This window comes from Salvelinus namaycush, chromosome 19 (genome assembly GCF_016432855.1).
Source record: "Salvelinus namaycush isolate Seneca chromosome 19, SaNama_1.0, whole genome shotgun sequence".
NCBI classification, from domain to species: Eukaryota; Metazoa; Chordata; class Actinopteri; order Salmoniformes; family Salmonidae; genus Salvelinus; species Salvelinus namaycush.
This window is the reverse complement of record NC_052325.1, coordinates 7332105-7356128: the sequence shown is the minus strand read 5'-3', so window position 1 is coordinate 7356128 and position 24024 is coordinate 7332105. Positions and strand designations below refer to the sequence as shown.

At 44.7% G+C, this 24024-nt stretch overlaps 2 protein-coding genes across 4 annotated transcripts in view; both read right to left on the bottom strand.

The window, feature by feature from the left end:
* The window catches only part of LOC120064111 (pleckstrin homology domain-containing family M member 3-like), an 84046-nt gene extending 78520 nt beyond the window's left edge, over positions 1–5526 (bottom strand). The window contains exons 1-2 of the mRNA XM_039014465.1: positions 5420–5526; positions 2002–2952 (exon numbers count right to left, since the gene is read on the bottom strand). Coding sequence (XP_038870393.1) covers positions 2002–2485 — 484 coding nt within the window. The 5' untranslated portion in view covers positions 2486–2952; positions 5420–5526. The remainder of the gene's footprint in view (positions 1–2001; positions 2953–5419) is intronic.
* Positions 5527–10093: 4567 nt separating this feature from the next.
* Positions 10094–23292, bottom strand: LOC120064113 (isocitrate dehydrogenase [NADP] cytoplasmic-like). Of its 3 annotated transcripts, none has more exons than XM_039014470.1 (9): positions 23177–23292; positions 20946–21135; positions 16355–16646; positions 15363–15465; positions 14760–14937; positions 14362–14513; positions 13947–14087; positions 13465–13627; positions 10094–13374 (listed from the first exon to the last, which is right to left on the bottom strand). In XM_039014470.1, exons 3-9 carry the CDS (start codon positions 16631–16633, stop codon positions 13281–13283), a joined length of 1110 nt encoding a protein of 369 aa, XP_038870398.1. In that variant the 5' UTR covers positions 16634–16646; positions 20946–21135; positions 23177–23292; the 3' UTR covers positions 10094–13280. The 3 variants fall into 3 exon arrangements, with proteins under 3 accessions (XP_038870398.1, XP_038870395.1, XP_038870396.1); XM_039014467.1 differs by having other exon boundaries at positions 21006–21135; positions 23177–23290; XM_039014468.1 differs by lacking the exon at positions 23177–23292 and adding an exon at positions 22029–22160 and having other exon boundaries at positions 21006–21135.
* Between the last annotated feature and the right edge of the window lie 732 nt (positions 23293–24024).

Sequence of the window (24024 nt, the reverse complement as noted above, 5' to 3'; positions counted from 1 at the left end):
TTACCTCCTTACTCAATTTGCACACACTGTATATAGACTTTTCTATTGTGTTATTGACTGTACTTTTGTTTATCCTATGTGTAACTCTGTGTTGTTTTTTTGTCGCACTGCTTTGCTTCATCTTAGCCAGGACGCAGTTGTGAAGGAGAACTTGTTCTCAACTAGCTTACCTGGTTAAATAAAGGTGAAATATATATATATATATTTTTTTTAAAGATACATATATTAAGTGTTGTATTTAATTCTGTGGCGTCCCTAATTAAATCAAAAGCCAAAATAACAGAGATTCATTAGATGAATGAACCAATGGAAAGACCAATTAACAGCTAATAAAGCTAGGCTATACATTCAAATCCCTGAGGTACATGTCTGGTCAAATGTCTTAAGAGGACAATATAAAACCTTACTGAGTAGAGTGGTAAATGAAGTAAAACCTCTACAGCACTAGAACACTGACAGCTGAAGGCTCAGTGACGCCCGCTCGCTCTCGCATGCCGAAATCAACTGATCCATCAACATTAGCATGTGTGTTGCTGAGGAAATCAGTATATGTCACCCCACCGGGACTCAGCAGCAGTGTGTGGGCTGGGCTCGTTATGGGGGAACAGCTACCAGTGAGACAGAGTGAAAGCATTCTTGCATGCCAGTAGCTCCAAAGCCTCCTTTCCCTGTTGCATCCAATGTGAAAACATTGACTGTAGTGGACCCCCATGTTATTCAAGGTAGTGGGGATGTCATGGTTCTCTCTCTTAGCAATTAAACAGATATGCTGAGGTTTGTCCTAAGAAGAGATGGGCCCTAGCCTAGGCCTACCTACACACGTCATCAAATGTCATGGAAATATGTTACAGGGCATGAGAGGATACAACTAGGCTACAGTGTATAAAAGCATTGCCAACCATAACGACTGGCAAAGAGCAGTATGTATTCTGATGCAAAGTGCTGTTGAATGCAGCCCATGCTTTTACTGTCCTCTTGTGTAGCCTAACTATCCATCCCTCCTCCCTGCCCAGAGCCAACTAAGGCCTTTTCAGTCAAATGCTAATCCTTCCTAATATGAGGGATAATTGGGACACTCTCTTTCTCCTTATTTGGGTCTGTTTGGTGACAGAATGACATCCTATTATGGTCTTTGGTGAAGATCTTTCACATTCACATCCCTAAACAAACACAAACAGGCAGACTAAACAATGTGTCAGGGAGGTTGGTATTATTCACCACATCCTGACTGGCCACTGCAGTGGAAGCTCGTCCCGTGTGGCTCAGTTGGTAGAGCATGGCGCTTGCAACGCCAGGGTTGTGGGTTCGATTCCCACGGGGGGCCAGTACAAAAAAAGTATGAATGTATGTACTTGTAAGTCGCTCTGGATAAGAGCGTCTGCTAAATGACTTAAATGTAAATGTAAATGTTCCATCAGAATAAAATGCTGGCCGCGGCAGTACAGCCTAGGCCCAATTGTTTTCTGTAGGACACTGAAATCATCTTCATAACGTGGAAGTGGAAGCTAGTCCCAGGCTTAATCTAAGTGTCATGATAACCTAAGTACTAAAACTGGGCGATAAATTACCTGAGTTGATGTGAAAACTATAAATAGAACTATATGTTTATAACAATGTGAACTACAGTTTGTGTTTAATTATCCTTTAAACTACTCCTACTAGTTTGAGGGTTGTAGCCATCAACTGTCTCTTTAACAATCACCTGTATTAGCACACTTATTCCATTTAAAACTTCACATTTCTCTAGTCTAGGCTACTTATCGTAATAAACAATATCAGTAAAATGCGATAAATTATCGGCATGGTCGGCGTCCATAATTTCCGGTTTATCGTCCCAGCTCTACTAAGTACATGTCATGATAGCCTATTTAGCAAACATTTTGAAGATTTGTTTGAAGCTCATAGACACTGACATTGATTTGAGTATCAACCAATAATAAATAGGCAGTATGTCCTTATCAGCTAACCAAAGAAGGACACACTGTCTCCTTCCTGCCTTACCTTCTTCTCTCTGGTCGTTGAGAGCCATGTTCTTCAGCGTGTTCTTGTCCACAGCAGGCAGGCCGTTAGCGTTGTCCATGTAGGACGGCCGGTAATTAACATCAGACCGCGAGCGGTTGTGGCCTTTCTTAAAGGCGGCGTTAGAGGAGGTGTTGTTGGTGTCTTTGGTGTGGGCGGCCAGGTCATTACTGGAACGAGCACGGCTCCTTTTCCCCTGCCTCAGAGCCAGCACGCTGAAGGCTGAGGGCTGGTCAGCCCAGGCCACGTTACGCGGGGACACCTCGGTCCCCTGCTCCCCAGCCAGCAGGCCCCACACCCCGCTAGAGCTCAGCTTCCCCAGGGCTACAGACATCTCCTGCAGCTTGGGGTGGTGCTGCCTGGGCTGCCGGACCCCCTCCCCTCCCTGGCCTCTACCTCCGTCCAGGCAGTGTAGAAAGTCCTCGGTGGCCTCCAGGGCAGGGCTAATGTCCTCCACCTCCTCCATGGTGCTCCTCGGCTTGGCCCCGTGTGGAGGCTGTTAGGGCAGGCGGGGTGGTGGTTCTCTATGGGGCTGGGTGGTTCTCTATGGGGCTGGGTGGTTCTCTATGGGGCTGGGTGGTTCTCTGGGCAGGGGACGATCCAAGCGGCTCTGGACCTCGCAGCTGAAGCATCTGCAGTCTGAGCCCCAGAGGGAAGCCGTGTTCCTCGAGGGCAGTAGGCTTCTTCCAGGAAAACAATTCCTCGTTAACACAGCTCTATTAATCCACTAGCTAGAGGCGGACACTCTTATTGAGTTTATGACAGAGTTTTGGGGTGGCACTGCTTTTCTTACACAGGCTGATGGCTCTCTCTCTGTGTGTGTGAGTCAGCTCTCACATGAATCCACATGAGGATGTGTGTAACAAAGAAGAATGCTCCTCCTCCACATTGGATAATGATGATGCCATCAAAAGGGCACAATGTGAGGTTTCACTGTGTCATGGGACAGAAAAGGGAACAGAAAAAGGAAGCATGTCAGGGTTGATTATCAGAACGTAAGAAAACACTGAACAGGGTGAAGATCAGATATGTTTAGCAATGAACAAGGCTTAGCAAGCTTAACATTTCCTGATCTCATCAAACAACATAGCCATTATCCAGTTGACAGATAACAGTTTACAAACACTTCCAACAATCTTAGCTCATAAACCTTTTGTAAATCAAAGACAATTACCTACAATCAATCAGCTACTCTCAACCACCGGATGCCCCCTCGGCTGTTCGGATCAACCCGGGTAGAGGGAGTAAATGGAATAGCCTAGTCTAACACACAGACCCTCGACTGTTTGGATCAACCCGGGTAGAGGGAGTAAATGAAATAGCCTAGTCTAACACACAGACCCTCGACTGTTTGGATCAACCCGGGTAGAGGGAGTAAATGGAATAGCCTAGTCTAACACACAGACCCTCGGCTGTTCGGATCAACCCGGGTAGAGGGAGTAAATGGAATAGCCTAGTCTAACACACAGACCCTCGGCTGTTCGGATCAACCCGGGTAGAGGGAGTAAATGGAATAGCCTAGTCTAACACACAGACCCTCGGCTGTTCGGATCAACCCGGGTAGAGGGAGTAAATGGAATAGCCTAGTCTAACACACAGACCCTCGGCTGTTCGGATCAACCCGGGTAGAGGGAGTAAATGGAATAGCCTAGTCTAACACACAGACCCTCGACTGTTTGGATCAACCCGGGTAGAGGGAGTAAATGGAATAGCCTAGTCTAACACACAGACAGCTAACCTGTGCCTCAGGCTTGGACTAACCTGGTTGGGGCGGGGTTCCCTTCCTTCTGGCCAGACAGTTTAGCCTCCCACTTCCAGGGTTTGTTGCAATTTTTCTCTTCCTCATCCCTCGCTATCTCTCTCTCTTCCTCTCTCTCTGTCACTGACAGGCCCATTGCTCCCTCCCAGCTCTGGGTCTTTCACTTTCTTCCAGACATGAATTATTTAGAGAACATCACCACTAGCCTATCCCTGGATGGCATACAGGCAGCACTTCACTGGGAAAGGGGGGTGATGTGAGGAGAGGCGGTTAGGAGAGGAGAGGGGTGAGTTGGAGGGAGGGAGGTGAGGGGCTGAGGTGGGGGTGAGGTAAGGGGGTGAGATAAGGGCCGGGCCATATATAAAATTCATGTTTTAGCACGATATTCCAAATGCCTGTAGCGCAACAATCAAGTTTAATTTTAAAAATGTGATTGTCTGCTTGTTTTCATATCTTTTTGGTCTTGTCTACTTCGCTCCTTCTGTGCTGTGCACCTTCCCATTTACACACACACACACACACGCACACATACACACCAAGCCACGCCTCCTGCCACTCACAACAAAGATGAGAGATCACTTCTTCCTCTCTGACAAGCGGTTTCAACTCGCTATTTGCATTTGAGGCTTGGTCGAAGAGAATCGGACATATGGTCAGGTAGTGTATACTATCCGGAATCCCCCATAAGTCTGGGGGGAAAAATCTAGATATTATTTTTAGGCCATGTCACCCAGCCCTATGTGAGGGGGTGTGGTGAAGAGGGGATGAGGTGGAGGTGGAGGGAGGGATGAGGTGGATGGATCAAGGAGGGCAGCCACCTAGTGCATGACTGAGTGACCTTGTGCATGACTGTCTGAGTGACCTTGTGCATGACTGTCTGAGGCAAGCAGCACCACCAGCAGCAAGGAGCAGCAGTCACGACTGTGTGTCCTCACCTTACTCAGCAGACTAGCAGGTGTGACACAGAAGCACACTGTCCCTCCTCACTGACTGTCTATTTATAGCCCTCTCACACAGCAGGCATCATAACTTCCCTCATTGCAGTAGCTAGGACAGGTGTGTGTGTGCATGTAGTCTACACATTTGTATATTATCTATTCATTTGACATGAATGAGGTAACTAACTGAAGGAGTGGCTCTGGTGTAATTAACAATTCATTGATCAATACAAGGGGACAGCGCTGTCAAGACAGGTGCCTTGCTTATAACTTCTGACAACAGTGCAGCATGCAATGCAGCTATCCTAGCAAGCTAGTTAGTTAGTTAGTTATCGTTTTACATATACATCCAGACCAGCTACATCCTGGTTCAGTGGTTCACTAACATAGTTAGCTAGCTAGTTCCAAGCTAACACCGAATATTGGTTCACTTCTAACATTCGTCTTTGACATAATACTTAGTAAAGCTTTCCTACCAAACTAGCGAGATAAACGGCTAGCTGGTGTGAATGTCCATCATCTAGTTAGCAAGCTAGCTAACAACGTCAACTAGCCTCCCATCCTTGAACAATGTCATTTCGATTCTAGCGGTAAAACCATCTAGCTACACGCGCAAATATTTATCTATATTTGTTAATATCATTGTTCGATTGCTAAATACCCACAAACTCGGTGTCGAAAGAATAATTAAGTCTTGACTCACCTGATTCTGTTTACAAATATATTATTTTCTGGTCCGTCAGAGAAAACGTTCACCGGATAGAACTGATAGTTCCTTCATTAAATGTTCCGTCTCTTCCAACTTGTGTGAGTTGGCCATGCATTCTGGAGAAAGGGTGTCCTGATTCTCAACCATTCATTTCCCCCAGATCAGTTCAGAGAAATTACTGTAGAGAGTTGTCAATTTTGCAATAACATGGGATTTATAATTGATTCTATAAGTAATAATACAATAGTATGGTACTACCAACATGATAATTCTGGTGTAATTATAATCTCAACATGGATGGAAACAACATGATAATATTACACAAGTGTGTGTAGTAATAATTATTGAGAAACTTTTGGTGAGTTGACAAACCTTTCAGTTACTACATCTGTGCCTAATTTATTCTGCATCCCTATGTCTCATTGTCCCACTGTGTTTTGCATGAAAATAACATAGCTTTTTTGTAACTGAACATTTAAAGTCCTTTTAAATTACTCCAACCCTGTTTCATACCCATTCCCCAACATCACACAAATTAACCTACAGTTGCGGCAAAACCAATATAATACTAATTTAATGACGAAGGCAGGTGACAGCAGCAGGGGTCACATATCAAACTGAAAATCCTCCAACAAAGGTCATAAAGACATTTCTCTAATGACGAATCTGAGTGGAGGGGTGGGGGAAAGGGGGATGAGCAGGGAGAGAACGGAGCATATTTTTTTCCCTAATGGGGCAAAGCTAGCGGTGCTTGAAGCTACCCAGCGTCCATTGTGCTGACCCTACAGAAAGAGAAACATTAGTCTCTTTCAGGCCAGAGAGAGAAACACAGTAATTATCGTGGGCTCTCTCGGCTAAACATGCAACCTCCCCTCCCTCGGTCACTCAGAGCCCCCCTGTACCCTTTCTATGTTCTTATTGTCTAGGCTTGTTTAAAAAAATCCTTCTCTAATGAAGGAGGAGGGGGCCCTGCCCGGGCTAATGGGCTCAAATATGTTCCTCTCCGGAGCATTGTTGTGGGATAATGGCTCTATGAGCCCCAGCTGTAAATTTGCAGACGCCATATTGTGTATGACCTACATGGAGCTGCATGTGAACTCTTGCTAAATGCTATTTGTCCCAGCAAACTCTCCTCTCTTTTATTTTGTTCTGAGAGGAGAGTCAATTATGGCAGTCAGCAATTGGGCCTAGCTGCCTTTGGTAGAGATGCAGGAGGAAGCAGAGAGGGACTTATAGTTGGACACGTTTTATAGCTGTAATACCGTAATGTATAAATGCCTTCTCAAATGGGATATACAAATAGATAAATATAGTATGATAACCTCAAGGACACCATGGCATTTAACACAATTATATAACATGTAGCACGAACACTACTAACATTGAATGGTATTTGTTGCTTCAATCGGATACTCAAAATACATGTTAATTTTCCAAATAAAGTAGAAATGCTAATTTGTCCCATATTGATTACATATATTTGTGGAGTACAATGTCCTGGTCAGTGACGTTGTAATATTATTTGTCATCTTCCTCCATGAAAGACACAACAAACCTTTCAATCTAAGTGGATACGAGATTGACATTGCAAATAAGCTACCGTCAACGTTAAGAACAAGACCATGTCTATCCATATCCCCTCAATTTTTTTGCATCTAACAGCACTCTCTCCCTCTCTCGTTCCTTGACCTACGAACTCCACTCTCCCTCTATTTCTCTTTTCTCTCTGTCTATCTCTCCCATCCATCTACCCCTTTATTTTGACTATATCCTCCTGTACTGATGACTAAATTATGATTGGGTTTACGGATGGCAATGCTTTCATCTGGCCAGTGTTGTTCTGCTCTCTCCCTCTCCAACACAAAAGGCCCACTACCTCTGCTCGCCCGCTTTTGAAGAGTAGAGTGGCTGTTGGGTCCCCATGGAAACTGCAGCGAGGAGGCCTCTTATGTCCTACCTACCGGAGCAAGGTGTTCTCATATCAGAACAGAGACAAAGTTTAAACACAGACAGACAGACAAAGAAAAACACAGCTCTTATCTTCTAAATCTTTGGAAAGGAAGTGATTTCAAGAGAAATAGGTGCAATTTGTCTTTGTATTATGATCAGTTTTCTTTATGCTGGAATGGCATTTTTTTGGCCAGAATGTCTTTTTGATAGGTAATGCTAAGTCCCTTAGACATCCAGTACATTTCAATCCTAGGTAAAAAGGTCAAACAGAACAATCATGTACCATTATGTTGCCATTATATGTGCTGTACTATAGCGCCTGTAAAGGGCATAGTATGTTATAATTAAGCAATAAGGCATGTGGGAGTGTGGTATATGGCCAATATACCATGCCTAAGGGCTGTTCTTATGCACAACGCAATGCGGAGTGCCTGGATACAGCCCTTAGCAGTGGTATATTGGCCATATACCACAAACCCTCAAGGTGCCTTATTTCTATTATAAACTGATTACCAACATAATTAGAGCAGTAACAAGAAATGTTTTGTCATACCGTCTGATATACCACGGCTGTCAGCCAATCAGCATCCAGGGCTCGAACCACCACTGTTCTTAGGCGTCGTGATTAAGAACAGCCCTTAGCAGTGCTATATTGGCCATATACCACACACCCTTGTGCCTTATTACTTAAATATCATTCATATAGGATATCATAGTGAGGATTGACAAAGACTGCATTGAAAGGCAGCCCAATGTGTAGCAATAAACATTTAGGACCACAAAACTAGAGATCCTGAATGTGTCCAAAGCACAGACTAAACCAACACGGTGTCAACATACACTACATGACCAAAAGTATGTGGACACCTGCTCATCAAAAATCTCATTCCAAACTCATGGGCATTAATATGGGGTTGGTCCCCCCTTTGCTGCTATAACAGCCTCCACTCTTCTGGGAAGGCTTTCCACTAGATGTTGGAACATTGCTGTGGGAACTTGCTTCCATTCAGTCACAAGAGCATTAGTAAGGTCGGGCACTGATGTTGGGCGATTAGGCCCGGCTCGCAGTTGGCGTTCCAATTCATCCCAAAGGAGTTCGATGGGGTTGAGGTCAGTGCTCTGTGCAGGCCAGTCAAATTATTCCACACCGATCTTGATAAACTATTTCTGTGTGGGTGATAGTCAACTTGTTTGCCTTGGGGTAAGTTGAGCCAATGGCCACCATACCCCCATACAAATTACTATAATTTAGTCCGTTTTATGCAGTATTTTTGCAACGTGTCATGCATATGAACTCCAGATAGTGCATTTTTATTGTTTCAAAGCAGACATCATCATCATCATTCCCCATAAAGGGAAGATATCCATTCGAGCAGCAACAAGTGATGAAAACAGACAATGACATTGAAGGGGTTCATTGACAAAAAAAGTTAGCTAAACATATCAAGAATCTTCGGACCAGTTTCATGGGCTGTAACCTCAAATGCAGAGAACTTGCCTACAAATTGGAACATCGAAACAACCCAGACAGCTGGTCAAAAAATGGAAGGGTAAGTGATATTGAACTGAGAGATCTTTATCTGAATTTAGGCATACATTTAAGATATACAGTATACCACACCCCTTTTCCATGAATTAAACTTTGACCTACCAGCACCCACTTACCCCAAGGCACCTCAATTTACATAAGTTGTGCCAAGAGGCCACTTTTTTTTGAACAAGCATTGTTTTCAAAACTTGTGTACATGAATTATGATTGTTTCCAGGGATACACATCCTGAAATACATGTAGATATCTTTGTTAGAAAGAATACTATATTTACCTTGACGTAGTGATGCCGAATGTCTCAGAACATCAGCCTTTCTACAGCGCAGAGATGGCCATCTATGGTAGTCTCTTACTCGTGTGGGCCTTGTGAATATATTGACCTTTTTAGATAAAGAAAGCTTCCAGCAAAACCTAAGACTGCCAAATGAGTTTTGGTTCAATACCAGCTAATGTGTTTACTACCTCAGAGTTGATAGATCAAGAGTCCCCACATAAGCTATGTTGTCCCATCCATCCAGCCAGGTTTTAAAAATAATAACCACTATTCCCATTCGCAGCTAACAATCCTGCTCTTTCAGTGGCAAAGCCATCCATCAGACTGGTAAATGAGACTTCCTTCTCCCAGACAAAATCCAATTACGTTGGGACAATAGTAGCAGCCCTACAGGCTTTGATACCTTTTTGGAAGCCTTGGTTCTCGCCATCGGAAGTCCGAGTGCCTCCGTTTCCTTTCTTTTCCTCTGGGTCTATCCACCCATCGCCGCTTGCGCTAGGATTAACCGTGTGGATTCCATCTGGTGCAAAAAAGCTAATCATGCCAAGGGTGCTCCTGACTGTGTACATGTGGAAGGTGCATCGCAGTAGGCCTATACTCCATGTGGTCATACCATAGTCATACAGTGCTTTAGAATGATTTGAGGGATGTTGTGCTGCAACTGATAATACGTTGGATACAGTCCATTGTCATACATCTTCTCTGCATGAAATGGAAGAAGCTATTACACCGGATGAACAATGTCACTCGGATTACAATGGCACCATCTGGTGGTAAACTAAGAGACTTTAAAATCTTCCAATGTGTTTTTTGTAAGACCATGGTGCTAGATAAACAGTTTTCCAACATAACATTTATGTGGTAATAGAAAATAAATACTGAAAGCACTAGACAATTTTCTCCAAAACCCATTTATTGAGTTGATATTCTGAGGGGGTAAGGTGTTAAGTGTGTTTTTAATATCTTACAACCTCTTCCATAACCACAAGCAAGGAGTGAGTGATGCTAGTATAGCTTTGTGAATCAATGACATCATCAAGTCAAGAGAGTCCAAATCTAAACAGGCTACAGTAGTTGCCATGGCTATATATATATATATGGTGACAGACTGAAGTCCCTTTACATAAGACAAGGCAACAGAAGGGTAAGATCACCCTCAGGCAGGACTGGCGATCCCTGCTCACTGACCGACAACACACACAAAAAAAAAAAAAAAAAACACAGCCATAGGGGGACCTTAGTGCAATTAGCATAAAGAACATTGGTTATTTCGGTGTCCATCATTCATTAAAAATGGTCATACTTGGCAGAATCCTAAACATATACTTCACTCGGCGATTGCTTAAAATCACAAGTTATGCTCGTGGATCACAAATTAGGCTTCAGGCCACTTAGATTGGCTGAGTGTTACCAAAATATATGGCTAGACCATAGTGGTAAGTGATCAATGGAGAAGAGGGCCTCACATCAACAACCTGCCCAGGGACTGCGGTTGAAAATGAGCCGGCTGGCTAAAACCAGCACTTTTACTGAAACGTTGATTAACGTGCACTGTCCCTGTAAAAATAAAAATAAACTCAACCTACATCTGAACCCTACATATAGTAATACAACATGGGATTAATATAGCGCTTTAAGGACCAAAGTCTCTTCACAATTGTAAAAAAAAAAAAAGTTAAGGAAGAAGAAAGTTGACAAAAACATGAATAAAGAGCGGGGTGGGCTGAAATAAGAGAGATGTATCAGTGTATGGGGAGGGTTGGGGTTAGGATACGAATCTGGTTTAGGGTAAGGGGCGTGTGGGTTGACAGGGGACAAGAATGTCAGAGGTGGGGGGGGGGGGGGGGGGGGGGGCAAGGTGGTGAAGGGCTTTGTAGGCCAGAAAGAAGAGCTTGTAATCAATGCGTTGGGAGACAGGGAGCTAGTGAAGATCAGAGGACAGGGGTGATGTGCTGCCAGTACTTAGTGTGGGTGAGGGGGTCGGGCTGCAGAGTTATGAACCATTTGGAGCTTATGGAGGGAGCTGAGTTGACACTGGAGAGTAGTGAGTTGCAGTAGTCAAGACAGGAGGAGATTAATGTGTTTCAACGGCAGGACAGGAGAGGGAGGACCTGACTTTGGCAATGTTGCGGAGGTGGAGGAATGACAATTTGCCAGTCTGTCTGTCTTGTGGTGGTCAAAGGAGAGGGTGACGCCAGGGTTGCGTGCGTGGGGGGAGACAGTGGTGTCAATCGCAAGATTGCCAGCTTTGGTGAAGGTGGATTTGGTGCCTATGAGTAGGAGTTCCGTTTTATACATGTTTAGCTTGAGGAAGTGTTGTTGCAGCCATGTCTTTATTGCCGAGAAAGGAAATTCAATGTGGGTCGAATAGGGATTTGGTGCCGAGGTGAACTGGGTGTCACCTGACCAAGGGGCCCAGCACAGTACCTTGGGGGACACCCTGTGTAACTGCAGTGGCGTGTCTGAGGTATGGCCATTGAGGGAGATGTAGTGGGTCTGGTTTATGAGGTATGATTGTAGCCAGGAGAGTGCTGTACCCTCAATCTGATGGCTCAGTGTTAAAAGCTGCACTCTGGTCAAGGAGAATCAGGATGTTAAGGGCACCAGAATCAGCAGAGGTGAGGTCATTCACAACTTTGAGTGCGGTTTCAGTACTGTGGTGGAAACCAGACTGGAGGGGCTTGAATTAGACCAGCAGGCGGGTTTGTAATTGGGAGGCAACAGTCTGTTCAAGAGTCTTGGAAAGGAAGGTTGGAAATTGGGCAGAAAGATGGTGGTGTCCGTTCCTGGCATTTTTAAGATGGGGGGGGGGGGGGGGGGGGGGACTGCAGCTGTTCTGTAGTTGGAGAGGTGAGATCCATGGGCAAGGGAGAGGTTGATGGTGTGTGATATGGACAGAGAGCAGGCAGGCTTTGATGAGAACAGTAGGGAGAGGATCCAGGGATGGACAGAGCAGGCAGGCTTTGATGAGAACAGTAGGGAGAGGATCCAGGGATGGACAGAGCAGGCAGGCTTTGATGAGAACAGTAGGGAGAGGATCCAGGGATGGACAGAGCAGGCAGGCTTTGATGAGAACAGTAGGGAGAGGATCCAGGGATGGACAGAGCAGGCAGGCTTTGATGAGTAAGTTGTGGTGTTGATGACATGAATTTTGAGATATAGGGAGAGTCAATAATGAGTGCAAATTCGTAGAGCCGGGTTTCAGGGGTGACGGTTTGGAGGTTGACGGGGGGAGGGGCGGCTAAGAGAGATTGATCAGTCAGTGAAGTGTATTTTGGTGAGCTTTTCCTTGAAAATAGCTGAAGGAAGGAGTTGCAGAGTTCAGTGGAGGGAGTAGAGAAGGCGTCGTCACGAGGCTGAAGTAGTTTGCTGACAGTGGAGAACAGAGTCCAGGAGTTCTTATTGGAGCTGTTGGTGGACCTGGCAGCACTGAGGCCATCTCTGTAGGTGGAGTTTGTAGGCCTCAGTGTGGACAGTGAGACCAGACTTCCTGCTCAGGCGCTCCAGGCAGCGGCCAGCTTGCTTCAGGGCATGGACCTCAGGGGTCAACCAGGGGGAGAAGGACACAGGTTTAGTTTGGGGGGGGGGGGGGCAGAGAATTGAGGGAGACAGAGCGGTGTTGACTTGGGCAGCTAGTTCATCAGGTGAGTTGGGGGCGTGGTCAAGGGGCAGAGCAGATGGCATTAGAGAGTTGGAGGGGGTCAACAGCTTTTATGATGCAGAAGGAGATGGTATTGTTGGGTAACATTGAAACAGTCCAGAACAGCAATGAAATCAGAGGCAAGTTGAGTTTAATGAGTCCACATGAATATTCAGCAAGCATGGGGAGAGTGGGACAGAAATGGCAAGTAGTTCAGATAGGAATGATTCATTAGCTTTGGGGGGGGACATCCCCCTGGACAAGACACCTCCTTGAAGCAGACAGACTGTTGGTGGAGGGAATGATTAAGTCGAGGGTCCTAGGTCTTCTAGCTCTGGTTGGGTTCTGGGCAGACATTCCCCCGTCATTGGTTCAGTGTTGGCCGGGGCCCATAGTCCCTGCTGTCAATAGTGTGTGTGTTTAAAGTTGGGAGATGAGGTGATCACAGTTTGGGTTGGTTGGACATCTTGGTCTTCAGGTTCTCTGACAGTTTATCCAGGAACTCAAAGGTGTTCAGGTAGTCTGAGCGTTTGGTACTAAGAAGAAGAGAAGATGAAAGAAAGACCGTTGGAGTCAGTCTAGTGTCATAGTCAGGTTTACTGTGCGTATGTATGCATGCTACTCACTCTGCCATGCCTTTGATACAGATAGCCAGATCCTTGGTCATGAAGCCAGCCTCGATGGTCTCCACGCAGACGACCTCCAGGGCCTCAGCAAACACACGCAGCTCTGCGTTGTCATCCAGCTTCGCCCGGTGCAGCAGCCCCCGCGACCAAGCAAAGATGGACGCTACACTCCCACACACACAACCACAACACGTTAGGGACATTTCAAAACGTTGAGCTCTTTTCCTAGGTCCTCGTGTTGCCTGTGTTTCTCTGTGCTGTAATCAATAGAAAACGCAGTTTCTATTGGACAAATAGGTAGGTCCCTCCCAGTTTGGTTTAAGAAACATTTTGCAACATAATCAGCGTAACGAATACACCCCTGCTACATGCAAATCTACATCCAGAAGGGGAATGAGCTGGGCTGAATGGTTTTTAGAGCAGGCATTATCAATCGGAGACTGAATGAAATCGAACATACATTGTATCCGTGTCTAATTTACCGATGGGGTTGGTGGATGTCTCCTTGCCCTGCTGGTGCTGTCTGTAGTGGCGTGTTACCGTGCCGTGGGCCGCCTCTGACTCGACCGTACGACCGTCAGGACAGATGAGCACACTGGTCATCATACCAAGGGACCCATAACCTGGGGTACACACAGAGATATTAAATACATCTGTCACAAAGTACTTAACAGCTAACTGGATATAAACGCTCAGGGACAGTAGTGCCAAGACAACAAACTATATATATCAGCATTCTCCTCAGTGTTCTAGAACTAAAAGTAATTCTATTGAGATAGTGTCTTAGAATATTCCTTGAAAAACACAAATTTAAAGGTGACAAATTCAAAAATGGACTAGCGTCTGGACTACATCAGAGTACACTAGACTGGAGTGGACTTAACTAGCTGGTCTTACCTTGGGCTACAGAGTCAGACTGGACGTCTCCGTCGTAGTTCTTGCAGGCCCAGATGAATCCTCCATCAGACTTCATAGCCTGAGCCACCATGTCATCAATCAGACGATGCTCATACCAGATCCCCTTCTGCTCAAACTTAGAGCGGTACTGCCTGGGACACACGGGAACAGGTCTGAGAACAGGGTTTACACACCTAAACCTCGTAGTGTCCTTTGAAAATATGCATAGTAGGTGGTGGGGGGGGGGGGGGGGGGGGTTGTCGGCCAATTACCCTTTATCGTCAACCATACATTGTATGTGAATCATGGGTATCGTCTACATGCTGAAAATATATATTGTCAATAGGGAAAATAAAGATTTACTCGACAATTAAATGTCTGAGGCCAGGCAGACTTACTTTTCATAGATCTCCTGGAAGATGTCTTTGAAGCGTCCGTCGTACTTCTTGAGGATGGTGTTCTTGGTGCTGAGGTACAGAGGCCAGGCTTTTTGCAGGCCCATCTGGAAGGAGCTGTGGGCAAAGTCCCTGATGGAGCTGTCTGTGTTGTACATCCCCAGAGCCACGCCACCTGAACCTGGAGGACAGAGACACATGCATCAGTTTCATGAAGATACTGTACACTCACATGAATACACGACACACACACACACTAAGACAGCGCCCCCCCCCCCCCCCCTTTTGTAAACAGAGCAATGGAGCCAAACTTAATCACACCCTCTAGTTAATCAAAATTCAATGTTTGTCTACAGTATGTGCAGGAGAGGGAGGTACACAGATGATTTCTCATTCAGAGTTAAATCAGATAATGCCGTTCTCATATTGTAATATTTACACTGCAAACATATGTAAAGATTGTCATATTGACATAGACAGGCTGGCACCATAGGCTAACACAATATTAAATAACGGACAAAATCTATTCTGGACATTATTTTCGCTTACAAGCAAAGGTTACATTTTAAGATGGATTTTCATTGACAAGTAAACTTGTGGTTTTACCTTCAAAGTCATGGACGACAAAGTTCATTGGCTCCCCAATCTTGGGTGTGAATTTCATCTCCAGTCTCCCAGGTCCAGGTACCACAAAGTCTGTGGCCTTGTACTGCAAAGGGGGAGAGAGAGCAAGGAGCGGTCATAGATGTAACAGACAAGGGCTCCATCTAGTGGAGAAAAATAGAAGTGCAACCCCTGTCTGGGGCAACCAGGCACTGGACTACTGTTCACTGGGTAGATGACAGTAACCTGTAATCTCAGAATAGATGACAGGTTACATTGCTGTTGGAGAGCTGAAAAAACAGATGTGTCTGGCCAAAATGAAACATTGTTATGGTTGGCTTTAACCAATCAGTAGTGTGGATGCAACCGAAAGAGCAATTTGAAATAGCACTGTATTGCAATATAAAAAAATCCAGGCCATACCGTGACGTGATTCTCAAATACAGTAACCAACCAAAAGGTCAAGTTCCCACCTCATTTCTCAATGGAGTTGAAGCGTATTGACTACGGCATGGTGCCATGTAGAGGTTAGATGATTCTCTAGCTGCAGTACAGTATGAATGATGTAGCACTTTGAGACGTGGAGCCAGTGTGGCAACATCATGGTCTAAAGGGCAACAAAGCCATTTAATCAGTGACTAACTGAGCGTTCAGTGACAACACCAGTCCATTTGTCTCTCTGTGAGCAGGCCTGACCACCACACCTCTAGTCGGCATGAAGTTAACATGTCACCTGGAGACTGTACAATATCTCCCTTAAATAAAAACGTGTTAACAGAGACGGGGTACCACTAACACATTGCTTCATTTACCTAGGGCATAGCATCCATCCTCTGTCTCTCGAGGTAAATCAGATTCAAGGAAGTGAGGAAGGGCCTAGAGAGAAACCTAGAGAGCCAATCATTAGGGGGGGGGGGGGGGGGGGGCATGGTATAAAGACATTTTGATGAATGGTTAGTAAGGGTTCTACTGCTGAAGGCGTGGTAAAAGGTTACCTGGTCTCCGTGGGCGTGCCTGCCGATGATGATGGGTTTGACCCAGCCGGGCACCAGGCGGGGGATGTTCTTACAGATGATGGCCTCCCTGAACACGGTGCCTCCCAGGATGTTACGGATGGTCCCGTTGGGCGAGCGCCACATCTGCTTTAGCTCGAACTCCTCCACCCGGTTTTCATCCGGCGTGATGGTGGCACACTTAATGCCCACGTTGTAGCGCCGCGTCGCCTCCGCCGCCTCAACCGTCACCTTGTCGTCCGTGGCATCGCGGTTCTCCATGCCCAGGTCGTAGCTGAGGGAAGGGCAGATGAGCAGCAGGGAGGAGGATAATTGTTACCTTTAGGGTTCATGGGAGGACAAATGCTATGAAAAGTATGTGGGCCTGTGAAACCAATTAAAGTTAATGTTTCTATCAGAATAAAGTTTAATACATTTACTGTGTGTTTTTGTTTGATGTCATTTAGCCTTCTATAATGAAGTCAGTGGGGATTCCTGATGCAAAGCCTACCTCTGATGACTGAACCACTGTCGTGGCAGAATCAGATTTAGCTAGGTAACATAGATAAGATGTTATTGTCATCATCTGCTTGTGAGATACTTGTCATTAAAATGGGGCCCTTTGGACTATATGATTGGCAGTGCATTTTCCCCTTCTGTGATAGGGCTTAGTAACTTGGGGCCAGAGAGGGGAGAGGTCAGGCTTGTCTTCATAAGTCAATGTATCTGTTAAACCATGTGGTGCTATGTAGAATATCAGAAGGGGAGGCGGACAGAATGGAACATTGTTTTCTTATGGGAATGTGTCTAACTATTCCTAAAGCATTTGACGGGATGGCGTTATTAAAATGGGGAACCAGTTAGTTATCTCATACAATGTGTGTACGCCAGTCACTCCCTACTTTTCTCATAGGGGGAAGGAGTTTGGCCGTGTTTGGAACCATTGTATGTCCCCTCTGAGGTTGCCCTTATCTTGATTTTGTATATGACCCAAGAGGCTCACTGTCTTCAGTGAGTTTGTCCAGATTTGGGAGTATCTAGGAAATGACAATTGATATATGCCATTGGATGAGGTAATGTTTTGGTAGACAGTGAAGTATCAAGCATGAGATTGAAACCTTGTCTTGGGAGATCAAACTGAACGATGACTCATAGCTGATGCTGTCTAGCGATAGGATACTCCTCTTTCGGGTAAAGGATTCTTTTGTAAGTTGAGAGGGGTGTATCTTGGCTATAAATGAAACTAAGAATTGTTTTGTAAGCACTCAGAGAATTCATTTATAGACACTGAATTGATCTGAGAGTCAAAAAAGAGCTTTGGTGAAGCTTATATATATATATATATATATATATTAAAGATGTACATTATAACTCTGACTTGTGTGGTTGGCTCTCTCTCTCTTTATTGAGTAATACAGGAAATTACCACGACACCACCTCATCAGGGAGTTCCCTACTCTATCAGGTCTAACAGAGCCACACTGTAGCAATCAGCACAGGACCCAGTAAACAAAACCTTCCTGTTTCAAATGCAGCAGGAATTAAACACTTACAAAAAGTAGAATGAATTTGTCAAACAGCGCAACATTCAATCAGTGTGAAATGATGTAAATCCCAGATAGTGTCATCACCATAGAGTAAGCTTGGTGAGAGGCTGAACCAGAAACAGTATACAAGATGCTAACATGTGAACAAAGAGGCCAGTCTTCACAGGCTGCTGCTACGTGACTAAACTAATGAATTACTCCTCTGAAAGACCCAACACATCCTAGCAGGCAATGGGGTGCTCTGGATTTCCACTAGTTACCGCAAGCAAAAAGTCAATTGGCTAGATCGTTAAAAAAAGGTGTCTTTTTGGTCTTAAATTTAAGGTTAGGCATAAGGTTAGCTGTGTGGTTAAGGTTGTTTAAAATGTTATTTTAAGAAGAGAAATTGTAATAATAGGCGTGGTTTATGACAGCTAGTGACGACTGACGTGCTACTCCTGGTGGCATTGAACTATTAGTTTGAGGTATTATTACATAAACAACTTCCCATTTCTACATATAGTACACAGTTAGAGACCGGGTTGTCCGCTCACAAACTACAACAATGCAAGAAACACTGGTTTATTGATTTAACACTAAATTGAAATGACCCCACAAATACAGAACTGCAGTGTGCACTGCACTCGTCCATCCAAAAAAGACCAGACTAAGCATAAATACCTCTCATTTCCTTGTAAGCCTTTCCTTGTGTAAACTGGGTTTTGTTAAACAACCTTTCACCCAGTTTCTCCCTCCCCCTTAGCCTAGTACTACAACAATGTGCTACTCCACAGACAACCGCAGGTTAGATGTGCTGATTTCCCAATGACATTGAGATGCACATCTGAGACTGTGATACAGCACTACAGGCGTTGTGTAATGGTGCGAGATGGCGATAAATTGCTGCGTCTCCTGAGGGCTGTGTGCGCACTGTGGTTGACCAAGATGACCCGTCCACTCACCCCACTGAATGCATTCCTAAGATTTGTGAAACCAATGAGTGTGCTTTACAGACACAGAAACTGGGACAGCAGGAATAACACAAACCTGCAAGAAAAAAACTGGAAAAAAAAACTAACGCTATCCTTCTCACTTGACCAACTTCAATAATTTGACAACATTTTTAATTACTGGAGAGAAAAAAAGATATAAAAACTGCCCAGGACATTTGTAATAAGCATGACCACAGGTCAGGTCATGGGTAATCTCTTTCCAAAACACTTCTGCCCAAATGCACGAAGAGTCTGGTGGACAAACGCGTCAAACTTGACCTTCGTTAGCAGAAAGCCCGGGAGAAACTCCCGGGCGCAGAGACATCAGCTTATTTTACCAACCAATAATTTCCCCACAACACCTTCCCCCTAACCCTCCCGTACAATAGCACACCACAAGCACAGAGCCACACCTCAGTAGTGTGTTTCGCTAAAATTAAAATTAAAAATAGTTCACTCATTAAGGTCACTCCCATAGAATTCTAAATGGTCATTCCCACAGACCAACTTTGAATAGTTGATGTACCAGGCTTATTATGTGCACAATAGCCTGGAGACAAGGTTAGATCATGGGTTTGGAACACTGGTATGAGGTCATGAGTTCTTGTTGGTTATAGAATTTCTATTACAACCTATCATGTTGCATCAATTCTGAAAATATTGTAAAAGTAGTAAGAACTACTAAGCTCTTAAAACAGACCTTATGCGTTTAGCCATTAACTGGCAGTGCTCAAAAACATCAAAACGTTTCAAGACACTGAAAAGCTCACGTACAATTGTAATAATCACAGCACTGCAGCCAATGTCATGTGTGTGTTTAATACAGTCCACAGTCTGAAGGTCTAGTGCAAAAAACAGGACTGGACTAGAGCATAGGACTTGAACAGTTCCGATTTGACAGACCAGAGTTGCCGATCTTGGAAAGGATTCGTTCTGGATCAACCACGCCACATGCAGCTCAACTAGTCTGCTGACGTCATGTGATCAGATTGTCTGGGGGGTTTGGGTAATACACTGCTCTTTAAAACAGCTACCTCTAGGAACAAACTGGTCCTCACAATTTCAAAATGCATTGGTCTTTTCAAAAAAAATCAAGTCCCTTTGATCTGGCCATCACACTACCTTTTACCCAACACTTGAAACATGCCACATGTGCTGAACAGACATCTAACACAGGATAGCATGAGAGTACAATAAAGAACACATTGCGCAATAATGTGCAGTGACAACTAACAAGCCTGTCCTTGGTGATATTTGCTAGTATCTAGGGTTAGTGTAGAGCACAGCTACAATCAGCATTTTCCACATCACGTGTGTATTCCTGTAACCTATAGGGTTTTCCTGAGCATGCGACTTAAGAAAAACTGAGCATTACATGCCAACCTAGTGAACCCTGTAGTGCACCCTACCCACACACCGAACCCTACCAACCTAGCGAACCCTGTAGTGAACCCTACCCACACCAAACCCTACCAACCTAGCGAACCCTGTAGTGAACCCTACCCACACACCGAACCCTACCAACCTAGCGAACCCTACCCACCCACCAACCTAGCGAACCCTAACCACCCACCAACCTAGCGAACCCTAACCACCCACCAACCTAGCGAACCCTGTAGTGAACCCTACCCACACACCGAACCCTACCCACCCACCAACCTAGCGAACCCTACCCACCAATTCAAGTGCAAGTCAGGCATCTCTCTGGAGATTCAAGTATCGACAGTCAGGTAAAACCTGAATCACAGAGGAGCTTAAGCTGGTGTTGACAAGCTCGTCTGGTGTGACAAGTCTAACGCCAATACCACCACCAACCCCCTCCTTAACAAACCCCTACCTCCCGTCCCCCATGCACCTCAGGGTACATTGTCACAGAATCTTCAGACATATATTGAATAGAAAAGACATGCTTGTCCATCATGTAGATTCAGAACACTGATACAACTTTGCTCTATTCATTCCAGTTCTATTTTCTATCTATGTATTTAAGGTATAGGAAATGTGTCACACCGGGTGGACTACCTGAACTTGTCCAATAACAAGTGCTCATTTTCATTGTAAAAGGTTTCCCGTTACCCTTTGCTACGGTGTACAGTAATGACTACAGGCCCAGGTGTAGCAGCAGGTACAAGTCACCTGTGCAGGTCCATCTCCAGGTAGGGGAAGATGAGCTTCTCCTTAATGAGCTCCCAGATGACTCTGGTCATCTCATCCCCCTGCATCTCCACCACCGACCCTGCCTTGATCTTCTGGGACATCCTGGAACCTGGGGGAGGGAGAGTAGGAGAGAGTCAGTCAATAGTAACAAGAAAATGGAAGTTGGAAGTTATTTCAGCAGTGATACAGTCAAGGCAATTTTCCCCTGGTCTAAAGTACATACAAAATGTATTTACAACTTGCACTTACTAGACCAGTGAGTCAGCATTTCTCTTGTATTAAATGCCATTTTGCTAAACAGGGACAGTTTCAAAGAGATTCCAACCTCTAGTTTTACAAGTATAACAACCTCACCTGAACCAGAATTAGTTTTAGAACATATGGCCCATTTCTCTAAACTGAAAATGGATAGCCTACATTAGCACAGGCAAGAAACCTTGAGATAAAACGCATGCAATCAACAAGGCAGTATTGGTGCTACAGTTGAGTCGATACATTGCTTCTTCTGAAAACTTCGTAACAATGTTTTAACATTCCACCCGGAAAAGTTAACCCCAGAATGTTACATAAATTGCACACCGACTGGCCATCGTATGATGAGGGGCTAATAGTCTAGGGATACTGGCAAAGACTAGACGAAGTTAACGAATCTAACGTTAGTCTGGGCTAAATTACCTAATATTAATCGCGAATATCCATTTACTGAATGTGTGCACAATCAGCCGGTGTGAGAGCTGTCATTATCTTCCTTCACAACAAAACTCAACAGGCCTACATCGCTCTCTCTCTCCATAACACATATTGCAATATACATGTTCGTATCAAATAGGGCACTGTATTTTAAAGACCCTGATGGTATTTGTTATGTCCAACAATGGTTAGTTAGGCTATTGTAGCCACTGATGCCAGACAACGGGGATTTAGCGATGATCAGACCAAATAAAAGCGTTTAGACCCAATATGCCTAAGCATAACTTTGCAGTAGATATTATGAGTGCCTACCTTCGTTTTATAACAGAACCGCAATATGTGGGTAATAGTTTAGGCGGTAGAGCGTCTTGTTTTGCACGGACTGGTTCTAGAAGGCTGCGGCTACAACTGACGAGGTGAGGCGCGGTTTCATATAAATAGAGGCGTCAACCAGGACGGAGTCTGATTACACTGAACCGGGGTAAAACGGGGTATTGCCCTTCACCCGGCAAAAGCGGTAAGGGAGGAGCGCCTTGCTCAAATCGAGCTTGACAGGGCCACAATGTCAACAAAACAACATGATACATCGCTCAGAAACATAAAACATGTATTTACTAATAAATAAATATAACAATGTAAGTAGTTTCCCTTGGGGAGGCATGTATAGAGCGATTTGTTTTTATAAAGAGCAAAACTTTCGTATGTAAAAACACTGGCCTACATAGAACTATGCCATTTTGGATTTCAGCCAACTTCATCGTCGGCTTTAACTGGGGAACCCGGTTCATTCTCGGCAGGCAGCCCAGTTTTAAAACTATCGTAATAAATGATAACCCGGTGTACCCACGCCATTAATCGAATCCCCTCCTGGGCAGCACCAGTGAACTCACCCGCAAGACAGACACTCCCTGAACCAATCAGGGGAAATGTCAAAACCTAAACCAGAGACACCCCACTCACTGTTTTTTGTTCCCAATGAAATAATGTATTACGTAGACCAGACCCAGCTGCTATTACATTGGTGTCTGTGGGAGACACACCCAGTTAAATAGACTGAAACGTCAACGGTAAACGGCCTTAGTTCACTATCTTAATTTATCCACCATATTTTCCTAAACCAGCCAATAGAGTATTCCCACACGGCAATGCGAGGGTGTTTATGGGCGGGTAGCTGGTTTTTTCCAATAGGGTTGTTTGTGCTACACGGCAGCCTCATTTGCAATGCGCGAATCCTTTTAATTTTATAATTTAACAGTTCATGTTAAATGATAAGGAAATGCAGTTGATTCAGGTTTCCCAAAACACACCCATTTCAACACATTAACCTAGACTATCACAATTCTGGCGTTCCTACTTTATCACCGTATGTAATCCTCGTCTCTGCAGCTTTTTGAACAGACTGTTCATTGTAAAGGTGGCCTCATTAAAGCACAAGTGCGAAAATATATGATCACACTGACCTCCAAACCGTAGTCGATCTGGTGCACCGAGCATGTCTTCCTTAAACGAAGTATAGGGAGCTGCGTCAGCCTCAAAGAACGTATGCATACAATTAATGACAGACGCGTTCAATGTTTTGATCAGGTCGATGTTGCTACAGCACGGAGGGCTTATTTTTAAAGTAAAATGTTGTGCAACATTTCAACACGAGCATTATGGTGATTTGGCAACGTGATCATTAATTTATAGAAAACACCCAGGCGAGGATAGACTTAACATATACACTCGCCTGGGTGTTTTCTATAAGTTTATGATCACATTGCCAAATCACCAACGGCACCCCACCCGTAATGCTTGTGTTGCAATGTTGCACAACGTTTCACTCTAAAAAGACCACAGTCCTGTAGCAACATCGGACGGATCAAAATACAGTGTACAAAAATTAGGAACAACTTCCTAATATGGAGTTGCACCCTCTTTTGCCCTCCGAACAGCCTCAATTCGTCAGGGCATGGACTCTACAAGGTGACCCCACAGGGATGCTGGACCATGTTGACTCTAATGCTTCCCACAATTGTCAAGTTGGTTGAATGTCATTTGGGTGGAGGATCATTCTTGATCCAGTGGAGGATTTAGGTATCGGCGACATGGGCAGCCGCGATTGGTTTTCTATCGCTCATTTGCACGTCACGCCAATGATCTGTCACCACGTGGGACTGACTGTCAATTAACCTTGTCGGAGTGGGCGCCCTGATTCTAGCTTGAGCTAGGCAAGCTATTATTGGTACCCTTCCCCATATCTGTGCCTCGGTGCTCTACAGACAATTCCTTGGTTTGGTTTGTGCTCTGACATGTACCATCAACTGTG